Raw genomic sequence first — 22,794 nt, 5'->3', positions numbered from 1 at the left:
AATTTTCCCCTTTTTTCCAAGCTTTAAGAAAAAATCCCAATAGAACCACAATCTATCAGAAAACATTTATTTTTCTTGTGTGCTACATTATGCAAAGCTACATCTTCTAATATCTCCAGACCTCACTACATTCAAATCCTAAGCCTGGCAGAGCTGCAGTGCCAGCTGGCACAGGACATCAGCTTGGCATAAGAGCCCTGACCCTTCCCTTCCCAACTTAGTTGCACTCAGCTCAGAAGCATTGTGTCAGACTGTGTTTTGAATAACACTTGGCATTTATCTCAGCCCAAAGAGAAAATGAGGCAACAATAACGAATGACCAAGTGCCTCTGCATTTGGGGTAGAGGGGGAAATCTTAAAGGTGAAGGTGGTGAGTGTTACCTGCTAGAGCTTAAGGCAGAAGCACAGCAAAGCTCAAGGTACTCATCTAAAACCAACCAAGGCAATGTGCTTCATCTCCCCCAGAACAAGGAGCCAAGGACTGTGCAGGATGCTGTGGGGAAGAGAGCCAGCCACTGACTCTCTCTGTGGAGAACAGAAGGCACCCCACCAGAAACAGTGGGTTTTGGTCCCAGGGTGTTTTAGGACACAGCTGAACAAAGCCACAGAATCCACATCTGGTGCTGGGACTGGCTTTAATGCATTTAAATAAACACCCACATAAAGCACAGAAGAACCTGCTCCACAGCTCTGAACAGCTACAGCCACAGCTGAGGGAAGCACCACCCCACAATGGCCAGCTCCTCGTTCTGTTCTACTGCCAGTCCAAAACATTCCTACCCAAACTAGTGCTGGTGGGTTCAGCTGGGAGGGTCTCCTCAGCCCAAACTCAAGACTGAGACACCTCCAGTGCCGGTACCACCCCGCTGGCAGTACCCCTCTGCTCTGCTCAAAACCCGTGGATGACAGGTTAAAAAATGAAAGCAATGTTCTTTAAATGTGTATCCCTGCAAGCCAACTCCATGAAGAGCCTGGATTCTCCTGGCTGCTACCTCTGTGCAGGTTTCCTACCCAGAGCCCTGTTTGTGGGCACCCTGGCAGGAGGCAGCAGCCAGGGCATGCAGCACAGCCTCCCTTTAGCATCGCCTGACCCCAGCCAGCCCAGAAGCGCCTGGGCTCCCCTGCCAGGGTGCATTAAACCAGTCACTGTGTGACACAGCAGGGTGAGCAAGCCAGAGACATCTCCCAACAGCCTAAGGCTGGGAAATAGACTTCCCAGAGGTGCTCAGCACACAAGGCCACACTGGAGTCTTCAGAAATAACTCATGCCTTTCCTTAACTAAAGAAGTAAGCCAAAAAGGTGGTTAACAGCTCTTCTGTGGCAGAGGAGAGACTTCACTCTTCCCAGGTATGCACAGGCAACAAATTATATTTCCTTCCAAGCCTCCAAGTCAAAAGTAGATGGATAGTGGAGTAAAAACACCACTGTATCAAGGACAACTCAATTTCAGTCATTTATTCATTACAGAACTTGAAGTTACTTGGTGGCAGGTACTTGGTGAAGGTCCCCCAGATAAACAACAGGAAGATGGTTGGTACAATAGATTTATATAAAAAGAGTTAAATAGATAAAACAACATGGTAAGCTCTCACTCTTGCTCAAAACAGAGCAGACTGGCCCTGAGTGCAGGTTAATATCATCCCTTCAAACCAGTCATGGTTAAAACCCTGAAGTGCCCATACCCAGAGGACAGCAAGGCATCTGTCCTCACAGTTGAGGCAGGCATGTGCTTCTCAGGCCAGCTCTTCAGGAGCTTGGTTTCAGCTGCTGGGCAGACCCTGCCTGCCAGTAAGGTTCAATCTCGTTGGGCAGGTCTGTAGAACCAGCCCCAGCTTCGGTGAACAAGCACAAGGCCAGCTCTGCTGAAGGTGAGCTTTCAAGTACATCAGGATCAGCCACAGGTGATGAGTTTGAGCCATCTACAAAGATGGCAGAGCCAAGATGCAGGGCAGCACCCCAGACTGCTGCCTTTACTGCACTGAGCCAGATGGAAACCACAGGTTTTGAAGCTGTTCCTGAACCACACACAGTTCAGTCATGCTTCTGCAAGACACCACTTTGCAACTGTGTTAGGACAGACTCTGCCTACTCAAGGTCTCTAGTTTTATGCCAAAAGAAAAATCCCATAGCAAAAGGTCGAAGTATTTCTCTTCAGTTTTCACAATTCCATTTTCAGGAACTGTTCACCTTCTGTCAAGAAGGAAGATGTCTGAAGCTGTGTGCCTGCAGAACAGCTGGCAACATAGGTAGCACCAGAATGAAGAAAACCCATGTTACTGAGACAAGACTCTCACCCCACTGAGATTAGCTTTACTTAATCTAAGAGATCATGGTATTTCTCTAGAGTCTGCTCCTCCAGTTCCAACAGCTTCTGGTAAAGTTTCTCAGCAGTGTCTTCATCCACATCCATCTGGAAGGCAAGGAAACAGCACTGTGAGTCCATCACCTTGGTGGTAGCCAGTGCAGACACCAAGGGCAGCTCTGGGGATAAGCAGGGTGCATTTCCAGCGCTTCTACCTTCACAGACAGCCAACTAAAGACATCTTTAGTTGTCACCAGGGCATAACCCAGAACATATTTTGGGGAACTATCATTACACACTTAGGCTGTTCTTACATTCACTTTCAATCATCACTTCCATTGTCTTCCAGACTCCAGCCTAAGCCAGGAATTACTCTAGGAAACACTGCAGATAACCCCACATCCCTTCCTACTACTTAGCATTCAACAAGCATCTTCCTTCCACTCCAGGCACAGGACCCTTGGCACCAGCCCTCCCATACAAAGCAGATGGCAGACCTCCAGCCAAGCACCTTGCAGCACAAAGCTCCCTCTCCACTGACCTTTCGAGGCTCCACGTAGCATCTCCCCAGTCCAGAAGTACAGCTGTGGTATTTGACATGAGAATCCAGGTACTCTGGCTTCTGTTTGAACAGCCATACCTGGTAAGAGCAGCATAAAGATGTACAAGTCCAGCACACACTGTCCCAAACACCTGTGGGCAAAGACTTGACTGCCAGCAGACACAGAAGACACCACAGGTGCTCTCACCAAGCAGGGGAAGATGTGATATGTCAAGCTCTGAGCTGGCTACCTTCAGATGTGACCTGCCTGAGCCAAGAGTAATGGAGGTTTCTGCTAAAGCAGTTCAGCATGGCTGAACTTGCTCTCACTGTGCTTGAGACACGCTGTGCCCCTCATCACCCACCTCCACCCCTGTGCTGCACATCATTCTCCCTGGTCAGGATGTTTTCCCAAAATCATTTATTTTATGGGTACCAGATGAAGGCCATAAAGCACCATGTGGCTGATCAGCCCTGGGGACAGGGACTCACTGCTGTGTGCTATCTGGGGGTCAAATACAGCACCTACCCACCAGCCTTGCTGACAGGCTCTTTGCTCAAGAGCCACAAGACCCCAGAAGAGCTACTCAGAAGGAAGAAAGAAGCAAGTTGTGAACTACTTACGTGAGCTTCTGCTCCATTATAGGGCGTCAGAGTATAAGTCTTGGCAAAAAATCGGATCTGAGGGGAAAGAAGGACATGGCAGAATTTGTACTGTGGTCCAACGCTTGTTGGCAAGCCCTGAGCAGCCCAAATAAGTTTGTACCTTTATATAATATACTAGAGGTACAAATGCTTCTCAAACTGGGTAATAGGTAACACTACACACTGACTAAAGCATCCCTTTATCACCACAAACTGCTTTCAGGAGCCCCCAGCAAATCAGCATCACCCCAAGGCAGGAACAACAGGCCACACACACCTTGCAGGTGCCTCTTCTGGGTGGGTCTCAAGGGCAGGAATGGCAGGAGGCAGAGGGGATCTGCAGGACTGCCAGCTTTGAGGACAACTGAGGGGGCATTGCCTCTCTGCTGCCAGGAGAAATGTGATCCATTAGGATCAGCTACTGCAGTTGGGGCAGCTTAAGATGAAAGGCAAGAACATCACGGGTCAGAACAGGCTGCCTTCAGGCACAGAACTGCAGTGACCCTGGAAAGCTGAAGGCCAGAGGAAGAAAGGCAAGGGAACTTCTGGGAAAGCACGGGGAGAGGCAATAGAGAGCAGGAAGCTTTGCTTTCTGTAGGGTTGGAAAGAAAACAACACTGCCTTCTAGAGGAATGGAAAGAATGACACTGAAAAACAGGTTGCTCTAGGAATGAACAGCATCTCAAAGCACAGGACCAAGTTGGGGCCACATCCTGAGCTCTGCTGCCAGCAAGCTAATGTTTCACAATCCCAAACAGAACTGGCAAACCTTCCAAAGGGAGCCTTGACAAACACTGCTGTAGCTGAAGGGTGAACCCTGCCCCTCTGAAGTGTCCAGCACCAAACCTCCAAACTCAGCTTGGAAACTGGGGCCCCAGGATGAGAAGGGGAGGGTTTACAGAGGGTCCAGCCTGCCCAGCCCAACAGAAGGAAGAAATCTATACCAACACAGGCAGCAAGGAGCCAGATGTGTGCTATACATCCCTTGCAGTGAAGTGTGTCACAGCCCAAAACCAGCCAGGACATCCACTCACCAACCACATGACGGGCATTAGCAGCTTCCACAGAAAAACAGGCAAAATTCTGTATGTCATGTTGGACATAACGAGCCCAGGACAAACAACACTGGAATACAGACCCTGCAGAGAAGAAACCAAGTCAGTGAGCAATTACACCACAGTTAAAAGAATGGGTCGTGCTCCTTCCCTCATGTACTCCTCAGCAAGAGAAGGTGTGTATAGACATCAGACAGTGATACTCCACTAAGTACCAGAGCAGAGAGCAATTGGATGTAGTGATTTTTAAGAGGTCCAAACTGGAAAGGTTTGTGTTAGATCTATGCCCATTACAAACCCCCAGGGTAGAAAATGCAGCCTCCTGGTGCAATCTCCATGCAGCTCAGCAGCCAGAGCAAATATCCCACAAATTACAGCCCACTCAGACCAAAGAATACTTCTTTAATATATAAGAGCTCATCCTTTTGGGACTAAACCATTTTCTCCCGAAGTGTTTGAGAATGGCACAACCATCACTGCTGGACCAAGGCTGCAGCTGCCAACACAACCCATCAATCCCCCATGACAGGGAAGGCAGGTTGCTTGTACAGCTCACTGGCAAACCTGAGCAGCAGCACAGAACCACCAGCAGAGCTTGCAGCTCCAGTGCTTGTAGGCAGCACTGCCAGAGCAGCCCTGTTCTTAATAGGCAGGGACACCTGAAAAAAAGAGCCCTTTGCTCTTTAACATCAATGCTGATCTAAAGAGAAGAACTACTCCCAACATCTCCAGCTTTGGGAAGTTTTTCTGGCAAGAACTCCAGAATCTGGCAATCTGTCAGATTCTCTACCCCCTACACCACCAGTTCAACCTCAGCCATGTTTAGCTCTTACTTGTGCATTAAAGAATGCATCAGATTGCTATGAGTGAATGAATGCAACTAGGTAACAACAATGTCATGATAATTACAAACAGTAGTAGCTCATTAGGTTTCTGCAGCAACACAAACCCCATCATCACCTGGCCATTAAATTTCCTGTTCAGAACCACACTTGTTAGGTCAGTGGCATATTTAGAGGAACTGTATGATTCCTGCCCCTTGGCATGCTGATAGTCAGAGAGGCTGAAGGCAGACTCCCTGGCGTTGCTGGAGGAGGTCCAGATGAGTCGTGAGGGCTTCTCATTACCGCAGAGTAGAGACTGAAGCTGACGAACCTGGAAAAAAGAATTGTTAACTTATTTAACACAGCAGTTTCCCACTCTTAGGGTGTAACTTCACAGCACCTAAGGCTGTGAGCTTCTCTCAGTTTTCTCAGCCAGCTTTTCTAGACTAGCCAAAAGCAGACACTTGTATGAGCAGCTGTCATTCCGCTGGACAGCTCAGTTGAGCACCTCAGAATTTAATACAGCCAAGCCTTAGCATTTACCCTGGATGGATAACTACAATGATTGACTTCTCTCTGCTGGCTCACTAAAGTAACCTCAAAATTATATAAACTCTTGCAACAAAAGTCATCATTTATTGCTATTTAAACAAATGTCAAGGCCTTTATCCTGTCATTCTCTGTCATCAGCATCTGAACCTGTGAGATCTGTAGTGCCCAGACCCATTGCTACCCATATCAAAATCAGAGTAAAGGTTCAGTCCTCATATGAAGCCTCACCAGCATGAAGTGTCCAAAGAGGTTGGTAGCAAACACCTCCTGAAACCCATCTCCATTCAGCCTGTCTGTCTGGGTCATGATGCCTTCCGCAGTGGTCAGCATGTGGAGCAGCTTCCTGGAAGCCAAGGAAGGAGATAGTGAGGAACACTCCCATGAGGAATCCAGCACTCACCCACTTCAGCTGTAGCCCCTATCTCACAGGCTCCGCACAGCTTCACCTTCAAGGGCAATATTAAACCGTGAAAAAAATAGATGGGAAAGGCCTAGAGAGTATCCTCGGCCCTTTATTTGCAAGTGCCTCTATACTGACCAGACCAGAGAAGACTTGTCCCTTCCTTCACTTTCTCGTGGTAAACTACTGTCCAAAAGAACTTAATCCTTCATTTCAGCTCAGATAACTTAATCAAGCTCCAGCACTGGGCCATGGCTAATGCAGGCAAGGAAACCAGTGCGGCGGCAGCGCGCAGCACCCCAGCAGCTCTGTTAGACTCACACAGGTCACTGCGCTCCTCAGCCCAGCCTCCCCGCGCTGCCATAGAACAGCAATGCCCACACCAACGCCGTGAGCGACACAAAGCACTGTGATCCACTGCTATGAACAGCTCGCAGGAACCTATACTGGCATCGCTACAACAGTAAGGAGACCCAGAGTTCAACGGAGCAGCATTTCTCATGCAGTGGGAGGGGCTGCAAGCTTTGCGTGGCCTCTTGCCCTTCCCATGCACCCAGCAGGCCTCACACCCGGGAGCAGAAGTGGCACTGGGTGCCTTGGGCTGCCCTAGCACCCAGCCGACAGACCCACCCCACACAAGAGCGTGCACCCCAGGGACGTGCTCTATCTCACACCAAGGAGGGAAACGGGCTCTTCAGCACGGGACCCAAGAGCATATCCTGCCGATGCCATCACCCCGTGCTTCCCGCAAGCAGGGGGCTGGAACCCCCGGCAACACCTCCTACCCGGTGAGAAGACCGTGCCAGAGCGCCTTGAAGTTCACGTGCGGGTTGGGCATGATCCCAGCATTGAGGTAGACGAAGTCCAGGCGCTGAAACCTGCGTGGAGAAGAGCGCAGCGGTGGGAGTAGGAGGGGGGTCAGAGGCGCCCGGTGGGGCGGAGCGCGGCAGGGCCGGCTGACGGGCACACCGCATACCTGCAGCGGAGCTCGCGGGCGGCCCACAGCACGGAGGCCAGGTTACCCAGGTCCACCTCCACGGTGGACACCTGGGCGGCGGGGTGGGTGGCCAGAATGAGGTCCCGCGTGGCTTCGCTCTTCTGCTCGTTGCGGCAGGCGATGCAGAGGTGGATGCGGCCATCCTCCTCCAGCAGCCGCTGGCACAGCGCCAGCCCCACACCTCTGCAACGGGATGGTGTCAGAGAGAGCCCGGCCCCGCCCGGGCCCCCCCGGCCCCCCGCGCCGCTCACCCGCTCGCACCGGTCACCAGCACCACACGCTCCATTGCTGCTCCGCGCCCGCCGCGCCCCGCTATAAGCGCTGCCGGCCCCGCCCCGCCCGGCGCCGCAGCCAATCGGCGGCCGGCACGGGGGCGGGGCCCGCGCCGCCGGTGGCGTGATGGTGGCCCGCGCGCAGGGGGCGGGGCCACCGTGACGCGGCCATGAGGGACCCGCCCCCGAGGGACCCGCCCGGCGCACAGGCCACGCCCGCGCCGTATTGCCCACGCCCCGTCCGGCGGCAGCCCGGGTGTTCCCGCTGTCGCTCCCCTCCCTCCCCCCCTTCCCAGGAGCCGGCTGTGCCCCGCTCTGCTGCGCGCTGCCATCCCTTGCCGCCGAGGAAGGCGGACGTGCCCAGCAGGTCGCCGTTCCCTCGTGCCGCCGTGGCGGGGAGCTCTGGGTGCGCAGGGCCCTCCGGGAGACCTCTCGGCAGCCCTGCTCCTGGCAGGGTCCCAGCTGGAGCAGGGAATGGACACACCGGACCCCACAGCTGCCCCCCAGACACCCCGGCGTGTTGTTGAATGCAGGGTCGTGCAGATCGTGCAGAGTGCCCGGGCACTGGGAGCTGCAGAGGTGCCTCACCTGCCCCAGTGCACCCAGCCTGTTGAGGCACGGCTGCGATGGGCCACGACGCACCTTGAGCACGGAGGCCGTCCCAGGGGACACGCAGAGGAGCATCAATTCCATGACACGGACAAAGCCCATCCTCGTCTTGACACGCTCAGCAGGGATGAGACATCCTCTGTACAAGCCAGTAGGAGCATACAGGAGACCAGCCAGTCTCCTGCGGGGCACAGCCCACCATCCCTGCCCTCCCCTCTCCCAGATTCAGGGTCCTGCTCTGGCCCCGCTGCTGGACGTGTCCTGACGCGGATGCTAAGCCTCAGAGCGTTACCCACCTCCCTCCCACCCGCTGGGATGGACAGCTAGTGTGGGTCAGCCAGCTGCTCTCTTGATCATCCTTGCTCCAACTCTCTCAGGCTGTTAGCTCTGTTCCACACCACATCCCGGCACACAGTGCAGCTCCAGGGCCCCCCAGCCCCGGAGTGCCCACAGGGGAGGTGAGCTGAGCTGCCTGCAGAAGCGCCACAAGGAAACCACGCAGCCAGATCACATACTGAGTGTCTCTTCAGCGGGTTTGCCCCTACACACAGGTGCATCTACTGAATATACACATGCCTTAGCCATGGGATGCTGGGAACTGTGCCACGCGCGCCTGCTGGTGCTGAACTAGTGCGTAAAAATGTGTGGAGGGGTCCATGGACCCTCAAGTACACAGTTCCTCGTGTCCAGCCGCAGGAGGGTCTGAGTTTGAGGTGTGGTGTGTAACCTGCCAAGGCACATGGCTTTGGCACCTGCCTCGTTTGCTCAGGATGCTGGCTGCTTCAGGAGGATGGACAGGTGCCAGAATGCTGTAGCATGTTCAGGGTGGCAGAGCCCAGCTCAGGTGCTTCAGCTGGACTGTGATCCCAGGTTGAGAACCAGGGAGAGCTGGAGCGCCCTGCTCCATGCCCGTGGGGCTGTTGCAGGCATGGGCAGCAAGCAGCTGCCAATGAAACTCTGCTACATGCATTCCTCTTCTGGCAGATGAAGATGTAGGTTAACCCTGGGGGAGGAGGACCTGGGTATTTCCCCACGGAACTAAGAGGTGCTAGCATCCTGCAGCCAGCTGCCATGCACCACCCGTGGGGCATCCAAAATGTATTTCTTGGGCAGTTGAGCTGCCCTGGAGTGACTGTGATTGGTGAGGGAGTGTCCCCTTGGCACAGGATGCCTGCTCCTCCCTGGCTGCACACTCCAGCAGCTGGGTGAGGTGCTGGGAGCACCCCCAGTCTTCTCCCTGTGCAGCTGGAGCTGGCCAGCAGGTTCTTCCTGCCTCTCCATATGGCATGTCCAAAGCCCCAGATGTCCGCGGAGTCTTTGTTTTCACCCCGCGATTGCACAGCCTATTGAGACCTGGTGGCAGCTCCCAGCTCCTCCCAAAACCAGTGGTGGCTGCCAGTCTGTCCCTGCTCCAGCAGGCACAAACCTGCACACATCCCTTCCCCAGGTGCCTGCCCTGCATGTGGGCCAAGTTTCCTCACGGAGAAAGTCCAGCTGAAGATCACCCCCTTCAGCCAGGGAAGAGAAGCCGCTCTGGCCCAGTCCTTGTCACCAGGAACACGCTGCACCAATAAATAACCCTTCCCGAGCCCACGCTGCTGCCGGGCTCAGGGCTGCGGGGAAGAGGGAGGTCTGAGCCGTCCCACGCCGTGGGGCTTTGCTGTCCTTGGGGGTCTCCTCTGAGGCCTCACTGCACAATGAGAACACGAGCAGCTGCTCGGGATTTATGGCTAAGTCCTTGTGAAGTGGCTTCTGTTTGCATCTGGGGCTCCTCTGGGGACAGGGAAGGATGGGGACCAGGATAGGCAGGAGCCAAGGGTCATTCTTCACTGGCTGAATCCTGGAGAAGGCGATGGATATCCTGGAAGGAGGGACGATCTTTAGTGTCCCGTCTCCAGCAGCTGAGCATTAGCTTATAGACCGAGTCAGGACATAGCATGGGCTGGGGAAGGTAGGTCTGCAAAACAAAAGGCAGAAATGGCAAAGAGAGAATTACTGCCACAGAAACCAATGTGCAAACTGCTCCTGGAGAGCCCCATTTCTCGGGGTGCCCCATCTCTCCATGGCCTGGGGTGGGGGCTGTGCTGCCATGTGCCCAGAGGCAAGTTGACCCCCAGATGGGGACACCTGCCCCTGTCCCCCAGACCCTAAGTGCTGCAGTGGGGTCAGTGAGCAAGCAATGCCTTGGGCTGCATAAAGTGCAGCATTTGCCACTATGGGCCCTTCACCAGGATTCCTTCCCAGAGTTCCTGTCCCATAGCTGCCTCACAGCCAACCTCCCTATCTGGTCACCTTAAAGTCTCTTCCCAGGCCCCTAATGTCCTAGGTGCACCACTGGTCCTCTTGTCCTGTCCCTCCCGTCCCGCCCTACCTGCCGGCCCTGGTCCCGGAAGAACTCGCCGGTGTTCTCAATGACCTGCTCGTCAGACATCTGGGAGTAGGGCTGCTCCCGGCAGAGCGTGAAGGTCTCCCACAGCGTCACTCCAAATGCCCACACATCACTGGCTGTTGTGAACTTGCCCTGGCCAGAGGGAGCAGAGCAGGGTCAGGCATGGGCTTTACCCCATCCTGTTCCAGAAGCTGTAGGTGCTCGGTGATCAGAACCTTGTTCTGGATGCTTCAGCATCCAGATCTGGTCCGAGAGAGGTGTTTGTCCCCACAGACCTGCTTTCTGCCTGGGGCCAGAGTCTGGTGAGCTCCAGATCTGGCTGGCAGTGACTGCTCTGGGGCTTGTCAAGGACCCAGCTCCTGCCAAAGGTAAAAGCCAACACTGCTCCCTCTTCCAGGCCTGACCATGGCCAGGATAAAATGCCAAGCATTCTGCTTAAAGAATGTCCTGCACTGGGACATCAAAAATCACCACAGTCCCCCCAGCCTGCCTCGAAAAGCTGCCACCACTCCCACTTTCCCCATGCTTCGCCCTAAATCTGGGCTGCAGTAGCAGAGACCCCGCCATCCCTCCTGCACCCCCCAGCCCAAGGAAACAGGGCAGTGAGCAACCCCAGAGCCATGTCATTGTCCATCAGAGGAACCCAGGCCCCGTGTACCAGCAGGATGCTCTCCCAGGACATCCAGCGGATGGGGAGCACCGCCCGGCCCTGGATGCGGTAGTAGTCCCCACTGTAGAGGTTCCTGCTCATCCCAAAGTCGGCGATCTTGATGGTGTAGTGCTTCCCCACCAGGCAGTTGCGCGTGGCCAGGTCTCGGTGCACGAAGTTGAGGGATGAGAGGTACTTCATGCCCGAGGCGATCTGGGTGGCCATGAACCGCAGGTCACTGTCAGGGGCACACGGGACGAATGAGCAGAAGAAAGGAAGGACAACAGCCAGAAGGTGCACGGCTCCAGGCCGAGTGTCCCAGGAGCAAGCAGCACTGCCTGTCCCTGCTCTCCCAGGCAGCCCTACCTGACGGTGGGTGCGTGGGCAGCAGCAGGACCGCCTGCCTGCTGGCGGGACAGGAACTGGTTGAGGTCCCCATTCTCCATGTACTCGGTGATCATGCACAGGGGATCATCTGTGATGCACACCGCCAGCAGCCGGATGATGTTGGGGTCCTTCAACCGCGACATGATCTTGATTTCCTTCAGAAAATCATTCCTTTCCGGAACAGAAACCACACGGATGGGATAGATAGAGCCAGAGGGGCACAGAGGTGAGCACAGACTGGCCAAAAGTGCCACTCACCCACCCAAGCCTCTTGAGGGACCTGTGGGTCCCGTCCCCTGAGACTGCAGAAGATGAGCTGCAGAGTGGGCTCAGCAGGTAGATAGGCACTGGGGAGCCGATTAGGACCAAGGATCCTGACATATGACAGCCCAGCATCCCCAGAGAGCTCAGGAGTGTGGTCCTTGCAGCTGCATACTGGGCATACGGCTAATGGAGACAGGGAATGCTTTCCAAGCATCCCAGCTCTCCTGTTGAGGCTCTGCATGGGGGCAGTGCTGGGGTGTGTGCCCCTCTCAGTCCCTACCTGGCATTCTTGTTGGCATCTGTCCGCAGCATCTTCACAGCCACCAGCACGGGGCAGTCAGAGCTGCCATCCAAGCCCTCTAGGGCAAAGTCCTTCCCTGTGAACTTCTCCATCCCCTCCACTTCACAGAGGTGAACCTGGGGGAGTAAGGGGCAGCCATTACCTCTGCTGACTGGCAGCCTTCCACAGCTCCTGCGAGCTGGGAAGAGCTTTGCCTGATCCCTGCTCAGAGCAGGCCCAGTTCTCGCTCACCTCCCCAAACTGGCCTTCCCCCAGCTTCTCCTTGAAGGTCAGCAGCTTCCTGGGGAACTCCTCAACGGCCACATCCTTGCCAGTGAGCAGGTCCATGGTGAGGGCTGGCACTGAGTAGGTGTTGCTGCCTGTCACACCCTGCAGGTTCACAATGTCGGCCTCGGCGTAGTGCGGGACACCCTCAGGGACGCTGGCCTGGGATGGCTTGGTGGGGCAGCTGCAGCCTGGGGGGACACCGCGGGGCCAGCCCTGCCATGGGTGTCCTGCCCTGCACCCTCTGCTCCCTGGTGGCTGCTCACACAGTCCCTTCTGCCCCAGAGCCCCCGTAGGGCTGCATTCCTTCAGGCAGCACAGGCTGCTCCACTCCTTCCCCACCAATGGCAAACACACCAACCAAGCCCTAAGCACCAGAGGAGCAGAGATCAATGCCTGACCTCCAGATCATTGAGGAAGAGGTGCCAGAACATCCCAAGGATGACAGTGGGACACAGCTTAGTCAGGAAGTGGATGTTGGTGATGGCTCTCAGTCACAGGCTTTGTGTGACCTTCATGTGGGCTGCATGGGGACTTGTGTGACCTCTCCCCTCTGAGACAAAATGTTTGGAGAGTGGCCAAAATCTGGGGCTGGAGAGAGGGGGCTGCAGCAGGCCCAGTGAATGGTGTCCTGGCCCTCACCTGTGAGATGGCTGTGAGCACACAGGATGTCCTGGCTCTCACCTGTGTCCTCCTCCCCCAAGGTGAACTCAGGCAGCTTGCGGATCAGGCGGGAGGGCTCCTGGTAGTCAGGTCCCAGGGGGAAGATGCGGTCATAGGTGGAGCTGGACTCCTGCTCGCTGGGGGAGGATGAGCGGTTGTGGTTGAACATGCTGGACTCGCTGGGCAGGGAGAGGCTGACGGTCATTTCATCATCCAGCATCCTCCGTGATGCCTGTGACAGCGGGGCAAGGGAGGAGAGAGGTAGGGTTCCCCACAGCATGGGGAGGATGGTACCGGGGATGTGCCCAAACCTCCTCTCTAGTGCCTTGTCCCTGAGTTGCAAACCCTGCCTGGGTTTGTCCTCATGTTCCCCCTTTCTCATGTCTGGGTTTGGCTCCATCAGTTCTGTGAGTGACCTTGATGGTGGCTGTGGTGAGAACCCTCCACACCCAGGCTCCTGTTTCCCAGATCAGCTTCAGGACAGAGGGATGGACAAACAGGCAAATCCTAAAGTCAACACCCTGCTCAGCTAAGTCTCCTTTCTTGGGAGATGGGTGAAAAGCACAGCCTTTCTGAGGAGGGGAAGGAAGCATCAGCCCTTGCGTGGAGTCTGTCTTCTCTGTGCTGAGCTCCCAGAAGAACCTGCCCAGAATGACGTCACTGGCCACACCATGCTTGCCCACCTTCTCCAGCATCTTCTGCCAGAACTGCCGCCACAGTATGATGACAATGATGGCCACCAGGATGAAGATAATGGCCACCAGGCACCCAATCAGGATGCGCGTGTTGCTGTCGTCTACCTTGAGTGTGGGGTCTAGCCAGAGAAGGGGACAGAGAGGGCTGGTCACAGTGGGGCGTGGGGAGATCCCCTGCCCCTTTCCTCTGTGGCATGGGGTACAGTGCCCACCCAGCACAGAGTGACATGCTTCCCATGCTTACCGTAAGTGGTGGGGACCACAGGTGCCTCGGCGGGGGGCACTGAGTTGTTGTACATGGCTGCATCTGGCCAGGGAGCAGAGAACATCAGAGTGGGGGTGTGGATGCCCCACAGCCCCGCTATCTCCTTGAGCCTCCCACCCAGGAGAAACTGGTCCCCACGGGGCTCGTGGCGATGGGTACCTGACTGGAAGGTGATCTCACTGAACATCATCCAGGTGTCAGCGAAGTAGTACTGGCACTTGATGGCACTGGCCATGCGGTGGAGCAGAGGCACGGTGACGAAACGGGCGCTGGGGTTCACATCATCCAGCACCAGCACTGAGGAGACCGCGCCAGGCTCCCACTCGCTGGCGTCCGCACGGAAGTAGCACTGCACCTCCTTGAAGATCTTCACACCTTTGGCGAACATGTTGTTGCAGTGGACCTGTGGGGCAGCCTGTCAGCACGGCCAGTGAGGGGCACGGGGAGGGTGACAGGGAAGGGGGGGTGAGGACCTTCATGGCGGTGAAGTTCCTGATGCGGTCGAACTCGAAGGTGATCTCCACGTAGCCGCCAGCCGTGCTCTCGTTGCGCCAGCCCACGTAGTCATAGCCTGGCCAGACGTGGTACTCGTGGGTCTGTGTGAAGTCATCCAGCCCCGACACCCCATCCGTCAGTTGGCCCAGGCCCTCTGTCATGCTGGCACGTGCAAAGGGACAGAAGGAGTGTGACTCTTGCCAGCCCCACAAACCTGCACCACCCAGCACCTCACCGGCCCCAGGACAATCCCAGTGGGGATTTTGTTCCTGATGTCCTCTTTGGAAAAGGCTGTGGGGCGCTGAACATGTAACATAGCTAGAGCAAATCCAAGGGAAGGGCTGGAGCTGCTTCCCCCATCACACTGACCCCCGTTTCAGGCTGGCCATGTCCCTCACCTCAAGCAAGCATTTGCTCTGCTGAGGAACAGCCTGAAAATGCAGGGAAGAAACATGCTCCTCGCCTGCTCTCCAGCATGGGACCCAGTCCTCACCTGTACCCAAAGGCCCCGTCGTACACTGAGTCATTCAGGTAGATGATGGTGCCCCCAGGAAGGATGAGCTGCTGCCCGATCGGCGCATTGTAGGACACCAGCCCATCTGCAGGGAGGGAAGGGTGAGTGCATGGACACCCCGCCAATCCCACTGCTGCAGGACATACAGCCCCCGCCGGAATGGCCAGCACCCCAGGATGGGCACTGGGGACATGGACACAGGCACGGGGCTGCAGCACCCACCCAGCCAGGCACAGCCATACAGCTCCACACGCAGGCAGACGTTCATGGAGTGGTCAGTGACGGGGATGAAGCGGACAAAGCGGGCGATGAGGGGTGGCTCCAGGTCCTTGAGGACGATGTCGTAGGTGTTGGTGTTTCCATCTAGCGCCTGGAGAGAGAAGCACGGTGGGGATGGGCAGGAGGAGCCCCGTCACCCCCCATCCAATGCAGCCCCCACCTCACCTGCTTCCCATGCCGGTTCCTCCAAGAGATCCAGCGGGTGCCATCCCGGCTGTAGTTGATTTTATACATGGGGGCAAACTCATTGCCGTGGCCCTTGGCATGGCGCCCCTGGGTGCCCACCAGTGTGATGAAATGCAGGGCTTGCAGGTCAATCTGCAGGAACTCCTTCAGGTCATTTGGCTCCACTGGGGTCTTGGGGCACCAGGCTCCATCGCCCTCCTCCGAGTCCAGCCTGTGACCCCAGAGTGGAGGAGCTGTTTGCACGTGCCTGAGGCCAGCCCCATGTCCCCCATGGAGGGAGACCTCCATGCCAGCCCAGACCCTGCTGTGGCTCCTGCAGGAGGCCCACGCTCACCGTCCATACTTGGCAGCCGTGGAGTCAGACCAGTGGCTGGAGGCTGAGATGTCCTCGTCAGGGATGTGCCCACCCGACATTCCCAAGGGGTACCGACACACCGCTGCAATGACACCGGCAGGGCGCTGAGCAGGAGGGAATCCCTCCATGGAAATGGCCTGGGCTGGGGCACATCCACTGTGCTCCAGGGCAGCACTCTCCATCCCTCTGGCTTACAAAGAGAGGACAAAGCAAGGAGGGGACAGTCCTGCCAAAGCAGGCACCTTCCCGGGCAAGTGAAGACTCTGGCCAGAAGCAGATGTCAGCCCAGCTTCAAGTGGGAAGAAGGGGAGGTGGCTCCAAGGGCTGATGATCATGCCGAGCCCTGTCTCCAGGGATCTCCACAGCCTTGCTGGCAAGGATCTTGGCTGCGATGGAGAGCCTGTGAGCTGGCACTGCTGTCCCCATGCTCCAGAGGGCTCACTCCAGAGACCACTTGCCCAGAAACCTCACTGGCAGCGACTGTGCCGTGCTGCCCTGCTGCTCCCTGTCCCTGCCTGGGGAAACAAGTGACCAAGACAAGCACTCATCCTCCCTGACGACCCCTCAGCTCCCACCACCAGCCCCACTCCTGGCTGGGCTGCAAGTGGAAAAGTACCCGGGGTGGCAGGCGGGCTGCACCCCTGAGTGGCAGCTGACTCCCTCAGCACTGCATCCTCACTGCTTCACAGGAGTTATTTTTTCATGCCTGGCTGCCAAGAGCACTGCTGAAAGGGCAGCTTGTTTAGCCATGTTTACTGTCTGGCTGCTGGCTCCAGCCCACCACGGTCCCGCCACACACCACCCCGAGCAAACACCCACACTGAGGTGGCAAGGACCAGGCAGGACACTGTGCCTGGGCCACCTCCTACCCCACAGCCCCTGGCTCGCCTGGCACCATACCCACAAAGAACCCATGTCCCATTGTGTCACCATCCCTGGGACACCACACACAGAGACCATATCCTGCAGATATCAGGCAGAGGGATGAGCGCACCTTCATTGTGAGCATTGGCACAGTGGGAGCATCTCTTCTTGTCTCCTGCTCTCCCACTCGTGATGCTCTGCAGAGCACAGCTCCCACTGAATTCCCATTTAATTCTTGCCAAAAATGGAGCCAGCCCTGTGGTTTTGTCTTGGTAATAACAATCCTGGCCAGGCAAATCCAATTCTGCCAGCCATAGATGTCTGCAGGAGAAACAGGATTTCCTCCCTAAATAAGCATCGTGCAACCTCCAGGGAAGACCCAGCTAACTCCTCGCACAGATGGAAGTCTTTGAAGGGACTTGTTAAAGGGACTCTCTGGGGAAACCCTGGGAAAACGTGGGCTCTGTCCATTCCTGCAGCACAGGATGGGACTGAGCCCTGCAGGAACAGCCATCTAAACACACTTGTGCTGCTGGCTGGCACAGTGTTGTGGTTTCTGAGCAGAAGCCAGGTACCCAACAAAGCCAGCCTTGGTTTGCTGCAAAACTGCCACAGAAGGCACAGCCCAGCAGAGAAAACAATAGCTTGGCTACTGGCAGCCTCCAGACTCAGTGAGCCCCCGTGGGCAAGGGCCCCACTCAGAGCCCAGGGCTGTCATGCTTTGCCATGTCCAGCACCTTGCCAGCTGCCAGGGGCCGGACAGCACCTGTGGCATGCTGGGGAGGGGCTCTGAAGGTCACTGCAGTGCCCAAGTGAGGTGCAGGACAGCAGAGTGACCAGGCAGGTGCAGGCTTGGGGGCCATCACATACTGCTCCCAGAGCTGAGAAAATCCCAGAGATGATGGAGACAATGCAAGTCCAAACTTGACCATCTGGCAGGAGCAGAGCTGCAGCCACCTGGTCCCTGTCTGACTTACCGGGGTTGACCTGGGCTCTGGCAGCACGTGGGACGTGCAGCAGCAGCAGCAGCGGCAGCAGGGCAGGTCTGGGGGTGGCCAACATGTCGACAGTCCTGTGGACAGAACCAGGACTCGTCACACTGAGGCAGCCAAGGAGGGGGCAAATACCAGCCCTGCTGAGGGTGGGAGCGCTTCTCCTGCACCAGACCCCATGTCCGCACCTCAGCCTCAGAGGAGGAACAGAGCCCCAAGCCTTAGATCTGTGGTGGTGGTCACAGGGATCCCAGACACCACCCCTGGGAGCCATGGTGTGCCACATCTACATGGAATGGCCACAGGAGCCGCGGGAAGCTCCCTGGGCTCTGCCTAAGCCAGCACTGGCCGCCTCCACCGCAGGGCACAAAGGCTCTGGCCTGGCCGCCCACCCTTGGCTGCCTTTAAAAGAAGAAGTTGCACAACCCCATCACATAAGGCAATAATAGCAGGGTGCCAGAGCGGTTTCCTGCCTGCTGGCTCCAAGAGAGGAGAGATAATCACCCGAGATTTACAGAGTATTTACTCTGATAGCTCCCCACGGCAGAGAGGACGCCAGGGCCACGTGTGACACAGAAAGTGTGACAAAGGGAGTGGGAGCCAGCTTGCATCCTCTGCCTCGAGGGGAGCATGGGATGGGGCTGGAGGGGTCCTGGGAACGGGGCTTGGGCCACAGCATGGGGAGAAAAAGGACTGGTGCTGCTGGAGCTTCTCCTCAGAGGGGACAAGGAGACCTCCCCAGGAGGTGCCTGCCCTTGTGTCAGGGCTGTCACCACAGCCATCACCTTGGCCCTCACCAGACAGCTGCCAGGAACCCCCAGAACCTGAGCAGCTCCCACCCACCTCTGGGTGACCACCATGGAGTGTGGCACCATGCTGGGAGAAGCACCAGGGACACCCCCAAATGTCACCAGCTCTGCCCCAGACTCCCTGAGCTCCCCTTATCTGCCAAGAGGACATTTTCACACCAGCAACAGATGCGATCAGTTCTCTTTCTATTAAAAAAGGCTGTTTTAATCGAGTTTAAATATACATTAACTTTTGAAAGAGCAACCTTCTAACCTGGGGGTTCCCCAAGACCCCAGTGGAGCCAAATGACCTGAAGGAGTTCCTGCAGATTGACCTGCAAGCCCTGCATTTGACCACAGCTCCTGGCCAAATGGCCTAGCTGCTGGGGTAAATCCCAGCCAAGCCCACTGCACCAGGGATGTCTGTCCTGGCTGGCAAATCCTTGAACCAGCTCAACACCACTGATGCTGCAGGTGAATGCCTGCTTGTGTCCCACGGCCTTGTCCCCACCACCAAGAGAAAGGCTAAACACACCAAAACAGCTGCCCACATCCCACAAAGCCAGCTTGGAGGTGCTCGATATGGCCCTGGTTGCCACCACAGCTGGGGCTTGGCATGGCAGGAGCAAGACTGGGGCTTGCTGTGGCCACACCAGCACCCAAAGGGAGAGCAAAACCCCAGGAGCTGCCACTTGCACTCTGCAAGAAGCTCTCCATACTCCACAGCACCCTGGTGGATTTCTGGGGGACTCTGCCAAGACCAAAATCTCTGCAGGAGGCCCAAGTAAACACCTGCATTTGGGATGATTTCCCCCCGCTTTTTTCTAATTTTCCTTTTTTTTTTTTTTTTTCTTTCCCAAAAAGCACATATGTGGCTGCTTTTTTTCCCCCCTATTCCCAGCTGGGAAACTGTAGCTAGGTTGCAACTAACTCAGCTGCAACTGGGAATTTCAGTTGCATTGCCCAGAGGCACACACAAGAAGCTCCTGCATTTGATGACGGCCAGTTCCCCCCAACATTAAAATATTAATTTCCTTCTGCATTCCCAAAAAGTATCCAGGGATATTTTCCCCTACTATTCTTTCAGGCTGAGTAAACTCCTTAAGCATCAGGATACCACATGCTGTAATCTCCTGCAGGGAATGTATTTCCATTTAGCCTAGTATAAGGAAATCATCCCCACGTAGCCACTGGGAAGTGCTCATTGCTCCTCAGGGGTGTGGGGCTGGGGGACAGTGCGGGGACAGTGACTCGGGCCACAAGGCTGAGGGCTAAGGTACACATGGTCAAGCACAGGGGCAGTACTGGCAGCCCAGCTGGAAATCAGTTTGGTCCACCAGCCTGGCAAAAGGGATGGCTTTGCAATGCTTTGACTGAAAATGTTTGCTGAAAATTTTCAATCACTGGAAAGTTTTAGTGCAGACAGTTTTTGGAGCTCCTCCCTGGCATCGCCTGGACTTCAAGTTTCCCTTGGCTGCTGCTTTTTTGTTGTTTTCCCTTATTTCCCTCCTTCCTTATTCTACTGAAATAACCAAGGGAAATAACTGGGGGAGAAACAAAATCTGCTTTTGTTAAGAGACAACCCCCACCTGAGCCATGGTCCCTCTGGCTGTCAGCCTATTCCAAGTGAGGTCCCCAGCTTGCTTCCCAGGTGCCCCTTTGCTGGCACTGGAAGAGCATCATCTCGGGGGGTGGAGGGGAGGGGGCCATTGGATGGCAGCAGCCTGCACCCCTTGTGCACACCAGGTCCTGGACACAAGTCTGCCAGGGCTTCTAGGGCTCCTGTTGCAGAGCCCCAGTCCTCATATGGGGCTGGGGCTGCCATCCTGCTAGGTGAGACAGGTCAAGACCACTCAGAGAATGTCCCTGAGTGATGACAGGCTCGCTGTGAGCCTGGCCCAAGAGTGTTTGGATAAGGGGGTTCAGGATCCCTGCCCCAGTGGCACTACAGCCCCCAGCATGCCGTGCTGCCAGCAGCCTTGGCGGGAGCACAGTGCAGCATGCTGGGACCCGTAGTCCTCCTCCCTTCCAAAAATGCCATTTTAGACTTTTCTGGGCTGGATGCAGCCCCATTTCCTGCAGCAGCCAGAGCCTCCCCAGCCACGGGCTGGCTGGCTCAGCCCAGGGCATCGCAGCTGTCCGGGGTGCGAGGAGCAGCCAGCACGTCCCCACAGCTCCAGCTGCCCTGGTGAGACCTGCCAGGAGCAGGGCTGGGGACCTGGGGACAGCATCCTGTGGGTGCTGCATCCTGCAGCGCTCCCCGGCAGCCACAGCCCCAGCCCCGTGCCACGCTCCATGCCACAGCCTCGCCCGCCGCCAGCAGGGCTGGCAGCATTGCCCCGACGCCACCCAGGGCTGGCAGCACGAGTGGGCTCCCAGCACCAGCACTGGGGCACGAGGCTCATGAGCACCAGGGCAGTGGCCTTGCGCTCGCTTTGCCAGTGTGACCTGGTGCCTGGCTAGGGGACCCTGGGGACAGCAGCGCCTCCCTGGCTGACCAGCACTGCCACCAGACACATCGGTGGGAGCTGAGGGACACCAGGAAACACTGTCCTGGCACAAGACATGGGGAAAACACCGGCACTGTGGTGTCAGCTGGCGAAAAGGGGTCGATTGTCACCTCCCCGAGTGAGGACAGTGCCCAGCTGCTGCCCCAGACCCTTCCCAGGCAGACCTCCACCCCAGCCCCTCTTCCTGGGCTCAGCTGTGGAGCACACTTGACCCGTATCCCCCCAAAATCCCAAGCCTAGGAGGGTCACACACGTCCCCACGCAGCCCAGAGTGACTCACCGGAGTGGGGCTGCGGCGGAGGGCGGGTGGGCTCCTCGCCCCTCGCCCGGGCCGGGGGAGCCAGGTGAGGAGCGAACTTCCCCGGGCTGATGCAAGATGCCTCTGGGAGCTCGCTCGCATTCTGCGGATTCCTGGGAGCCGGCCAGAAATCCCACAATCCTAGATCTTGCACATTTGGTTTCAATTAGGGAGCGGAGAAGGGGAGCCAGTCAGCGATCAGGGCTGGTGTTTCGGCAGAAGTTATTTTCCTCAGCCCGAGGGAATGTGCGCAGAGCTATAATTTACAGCAAAACCCATTCATAGCACAAGAGAAAAAAATAAAAAAGTCCCTGTGGCCAGCAAGGGAACTTAAAGCAATAGGCAACATTTCATTTTCCAGTGCTTGCCCGGTAGCTGTGTCATGGCACACACGTCCAGGACCCTCCTCCTGCGCTGTGGGGGTGGGTAGGACACCCCCAAAATGTGGGTGATGGAGACACTCCACAAGATCCCAGATCTCGCCCAGAGGGTCCCACATAGGCTACCCCTCTCTGGGCCCCTGGGGGAATGATTTGGCTCTCCTGCATGGGCACACGTGGCCAGGACAGCAGCCAAAGGACCAACCTGGCTCAGGGTACAGGCTCAGCGCTCCAGCTCCCCAAATTGCACGCAGAGCTGGTGGTTTGACATCATTTCCAGGCACTAGCCTGGCACAGCAGCCACTGGCTACGCAACGAGGCAGGGAGAAAATAATAGTAATACTACTAATACTAATAATAATGGGCTCACATTAATTTCGTGCAACATCAAAAACCACAATTAAAGAACTTTTTAAAAAAAAAAATTTAGACTGTTTTGGCTGTGCTGAATTCCATGCTTACATTATGGGAAGGAAATAGCGCCCCTGGCAGCAGGCCACAAACTCCCTAAAAACTTTCCTGTCCAACTAGACACCCTAAATCCCCAGGGCTGTAGCCTTGCTCCTAAACCTCTTTGGCTGCATGAAGTCTCCAGACAAACCAATTGAATCACAGGTAGGGGAAGCCATCCACTGCTCCCAGCAGACACTGGTGAAACCTGTCACTGCCACCAGAGAAGAGCTGCAGCACCAGCTGAGCCAGCACTGTCCAGGACAACAGAGGCAGGGCACAGCTCCCCCTGGGCTGGCAGGGAGCAGGTCTGAGCAGTGCCCCATGTGCTGCACCAGATCAGCTGGCAGGGAGAAGCACAGGCTGCCCTATGTGCATACCGGCACAAACACCAGCCAGCTCTGCTCCGCTCCCCTCCTACTACCTGGAATTGTTGTTCAAATAACCTGGCAGCAGCCAGCACCCTGGTGCTCTGTCCCAGGACCTAATGCAAAGGTGGTGGTCTGCAAAGCCAAAATGCCAAAGGCTTGGCCACGCACAGCCAAGCCAGCAGAAGACACAGCACTAGCCGGGACCCCCCCACACACTGCCCTGGTGGCCCAGGCACA

The 22,794-nt window shown here is 56.3% G+C and overlaps 2 protein-coding genes across 6 annotated transcripts; both read right to left on the bottom strand.

Moving 5' to 3' along the window:
• Positions 1-1,430: 1,430 nt before the first annotated feature.
• On the bottom strand, positions 1,431-7,607 carry HSD17B7 (hydroxysteroid 17-beta dehydrogenase 7). Its single transcript, XM_085586939.1, has 9 exons — positions 7,569-7,607; positions 7,297-7,500; positions 7,106-7,198; positions 6,149-6,263; positions 5,505-5,699; positions 4,524-4,628; positions 3,469-3,525; positions 2,845-2,943; positions 1,431-2,411 (listed from the first exon to the last, which is right to left on the bottom strand). The coding sequence occupies exons 1-9, from the start codon at positions 7,601-7,603 to the stop codon at positions 2,316-2,318; spliced, it is 999 nt and encodes a 332-aa protein (XP_085443065.1). The 5' UTR covers positions 7,604-7,607; the 3' UTR covers positions 1,431-2,315.
• Positions 7,608-8,705: 1,098 nt separating this feature from the next.
• Positions 8,706-21,442, bottom strand: DDR2 (discoidin domain receptor tyrosine kinase 2). 5 transcript variants are annotated; one of them, XM_085586923.1, is made up of 17 exons: positions 21,339-21,442; positions 17,746-17,840; positions 15,884-16,094; positions 15,529-15,760; positions 15,307-15,454; positions 15,064-15,169; positions 14,549-14,732; positions 14,235-14,478; positions 14,055-14,117; positions 13,799-13,929; positions 13,137-13,347; positions 12,420-12,643; positions 12,168-12,304; positions 11,603-11,794; positions 11,246-11,474; positions 10,570-10,719; positions 8,706-10,155 (listed from the first exon to the last, which is right to left on the bottom strand). In XM_085586923.1, the coding sequence occupies exons 2-17, from the start codon at positions 17,828-17,830 to the stop codon at positions 10,018-10,020; spliced, it is 2,685 nt and encodes an 894-aa protein (XP_085443049.1). In that variant the 5' UTR covers positions 17,831-17,840; positions 21,339-21,442; the 3' UTR covers positions 8,706-10,017. The 5 variants fall into 5 exon arrangements, with proteins under 5 accessions (XP_085443049.1, XP_085443050.1, XP_085443047.1 ...); XM_085586924.1 differs by having other exon boundaries at positions 15,884-15,986; XM_085586921.1 differs by having other exon boundaries at positions 14,055-14,478; positions 15,884-17,089.
• Between the last annotated feature and the right edge of the window lie 1,352 nt (positions 21,443-22,794).

Source organism: Lonchura striata, chromosome 8 (genome assembly GCF_050655825.1).
Source record: "Lonchura striata isolate lonStrDom1 chromosome 8, ASM5065582v1, whole genome shotgun sequence".
Classification (NCBI taxonomy): Eukaryota; Metazoa; Chordata; class Aves; order Passeriformes; family Estrildidae; genus Lonchura; species Lonchura striata.
The sequence above is the reverse complement of the archived record's forward strand: the minus strand, read 5'-3'. Positions and strand labels throughout refer to the sequence as shown.

Bases quoted from the DNA above. Each gene is read 5' to 3' on its own strand.
- DDR2 (XM_085586920.1), bottom strand. From the start codon at position 17,830: ATGTTGGCCACCCCCAGACCTGCCCTGCTGCCGCTGCTGCTGCTGCTG. The intron at 16,095-17,745 runs GTAAGTCAGACA...TCTCTTTGTAAG, and splicing joins CAGAGCCCAGGTCAACCCCG to CCAGAGGGATGGAGAGTGCT. The intron at 10,156-10,569 runs GTAGGGCGGGAC...TTTGTTTTGCAG, and splicing joins TCCGGGACCAGGGCCGGCAG to ACCTACCTTCCCCAGCCCAT.
- HSD17B7 (XM_085586939.1), bottom strand. From the start codon at position 7,603: ATGGAGCGTGTGGTGCTGGTGACCGGTGCGAGCGG. The intron at 3,526-4,523 runs GTGAGTGGATGT...CTTTCCCCTCAG, and splicing joins TAATGCCCGTCATGTGGTTG to ATCCGATTTTTTGCCAAGAC. The intron at 2,412-2,844 runs GTCAGTGGAGAG...CTTGCCTTCCAG, and splicing joins GCTACGTGGAGCCTCGAAAG to ATGGATGTGGATGAAGACAC.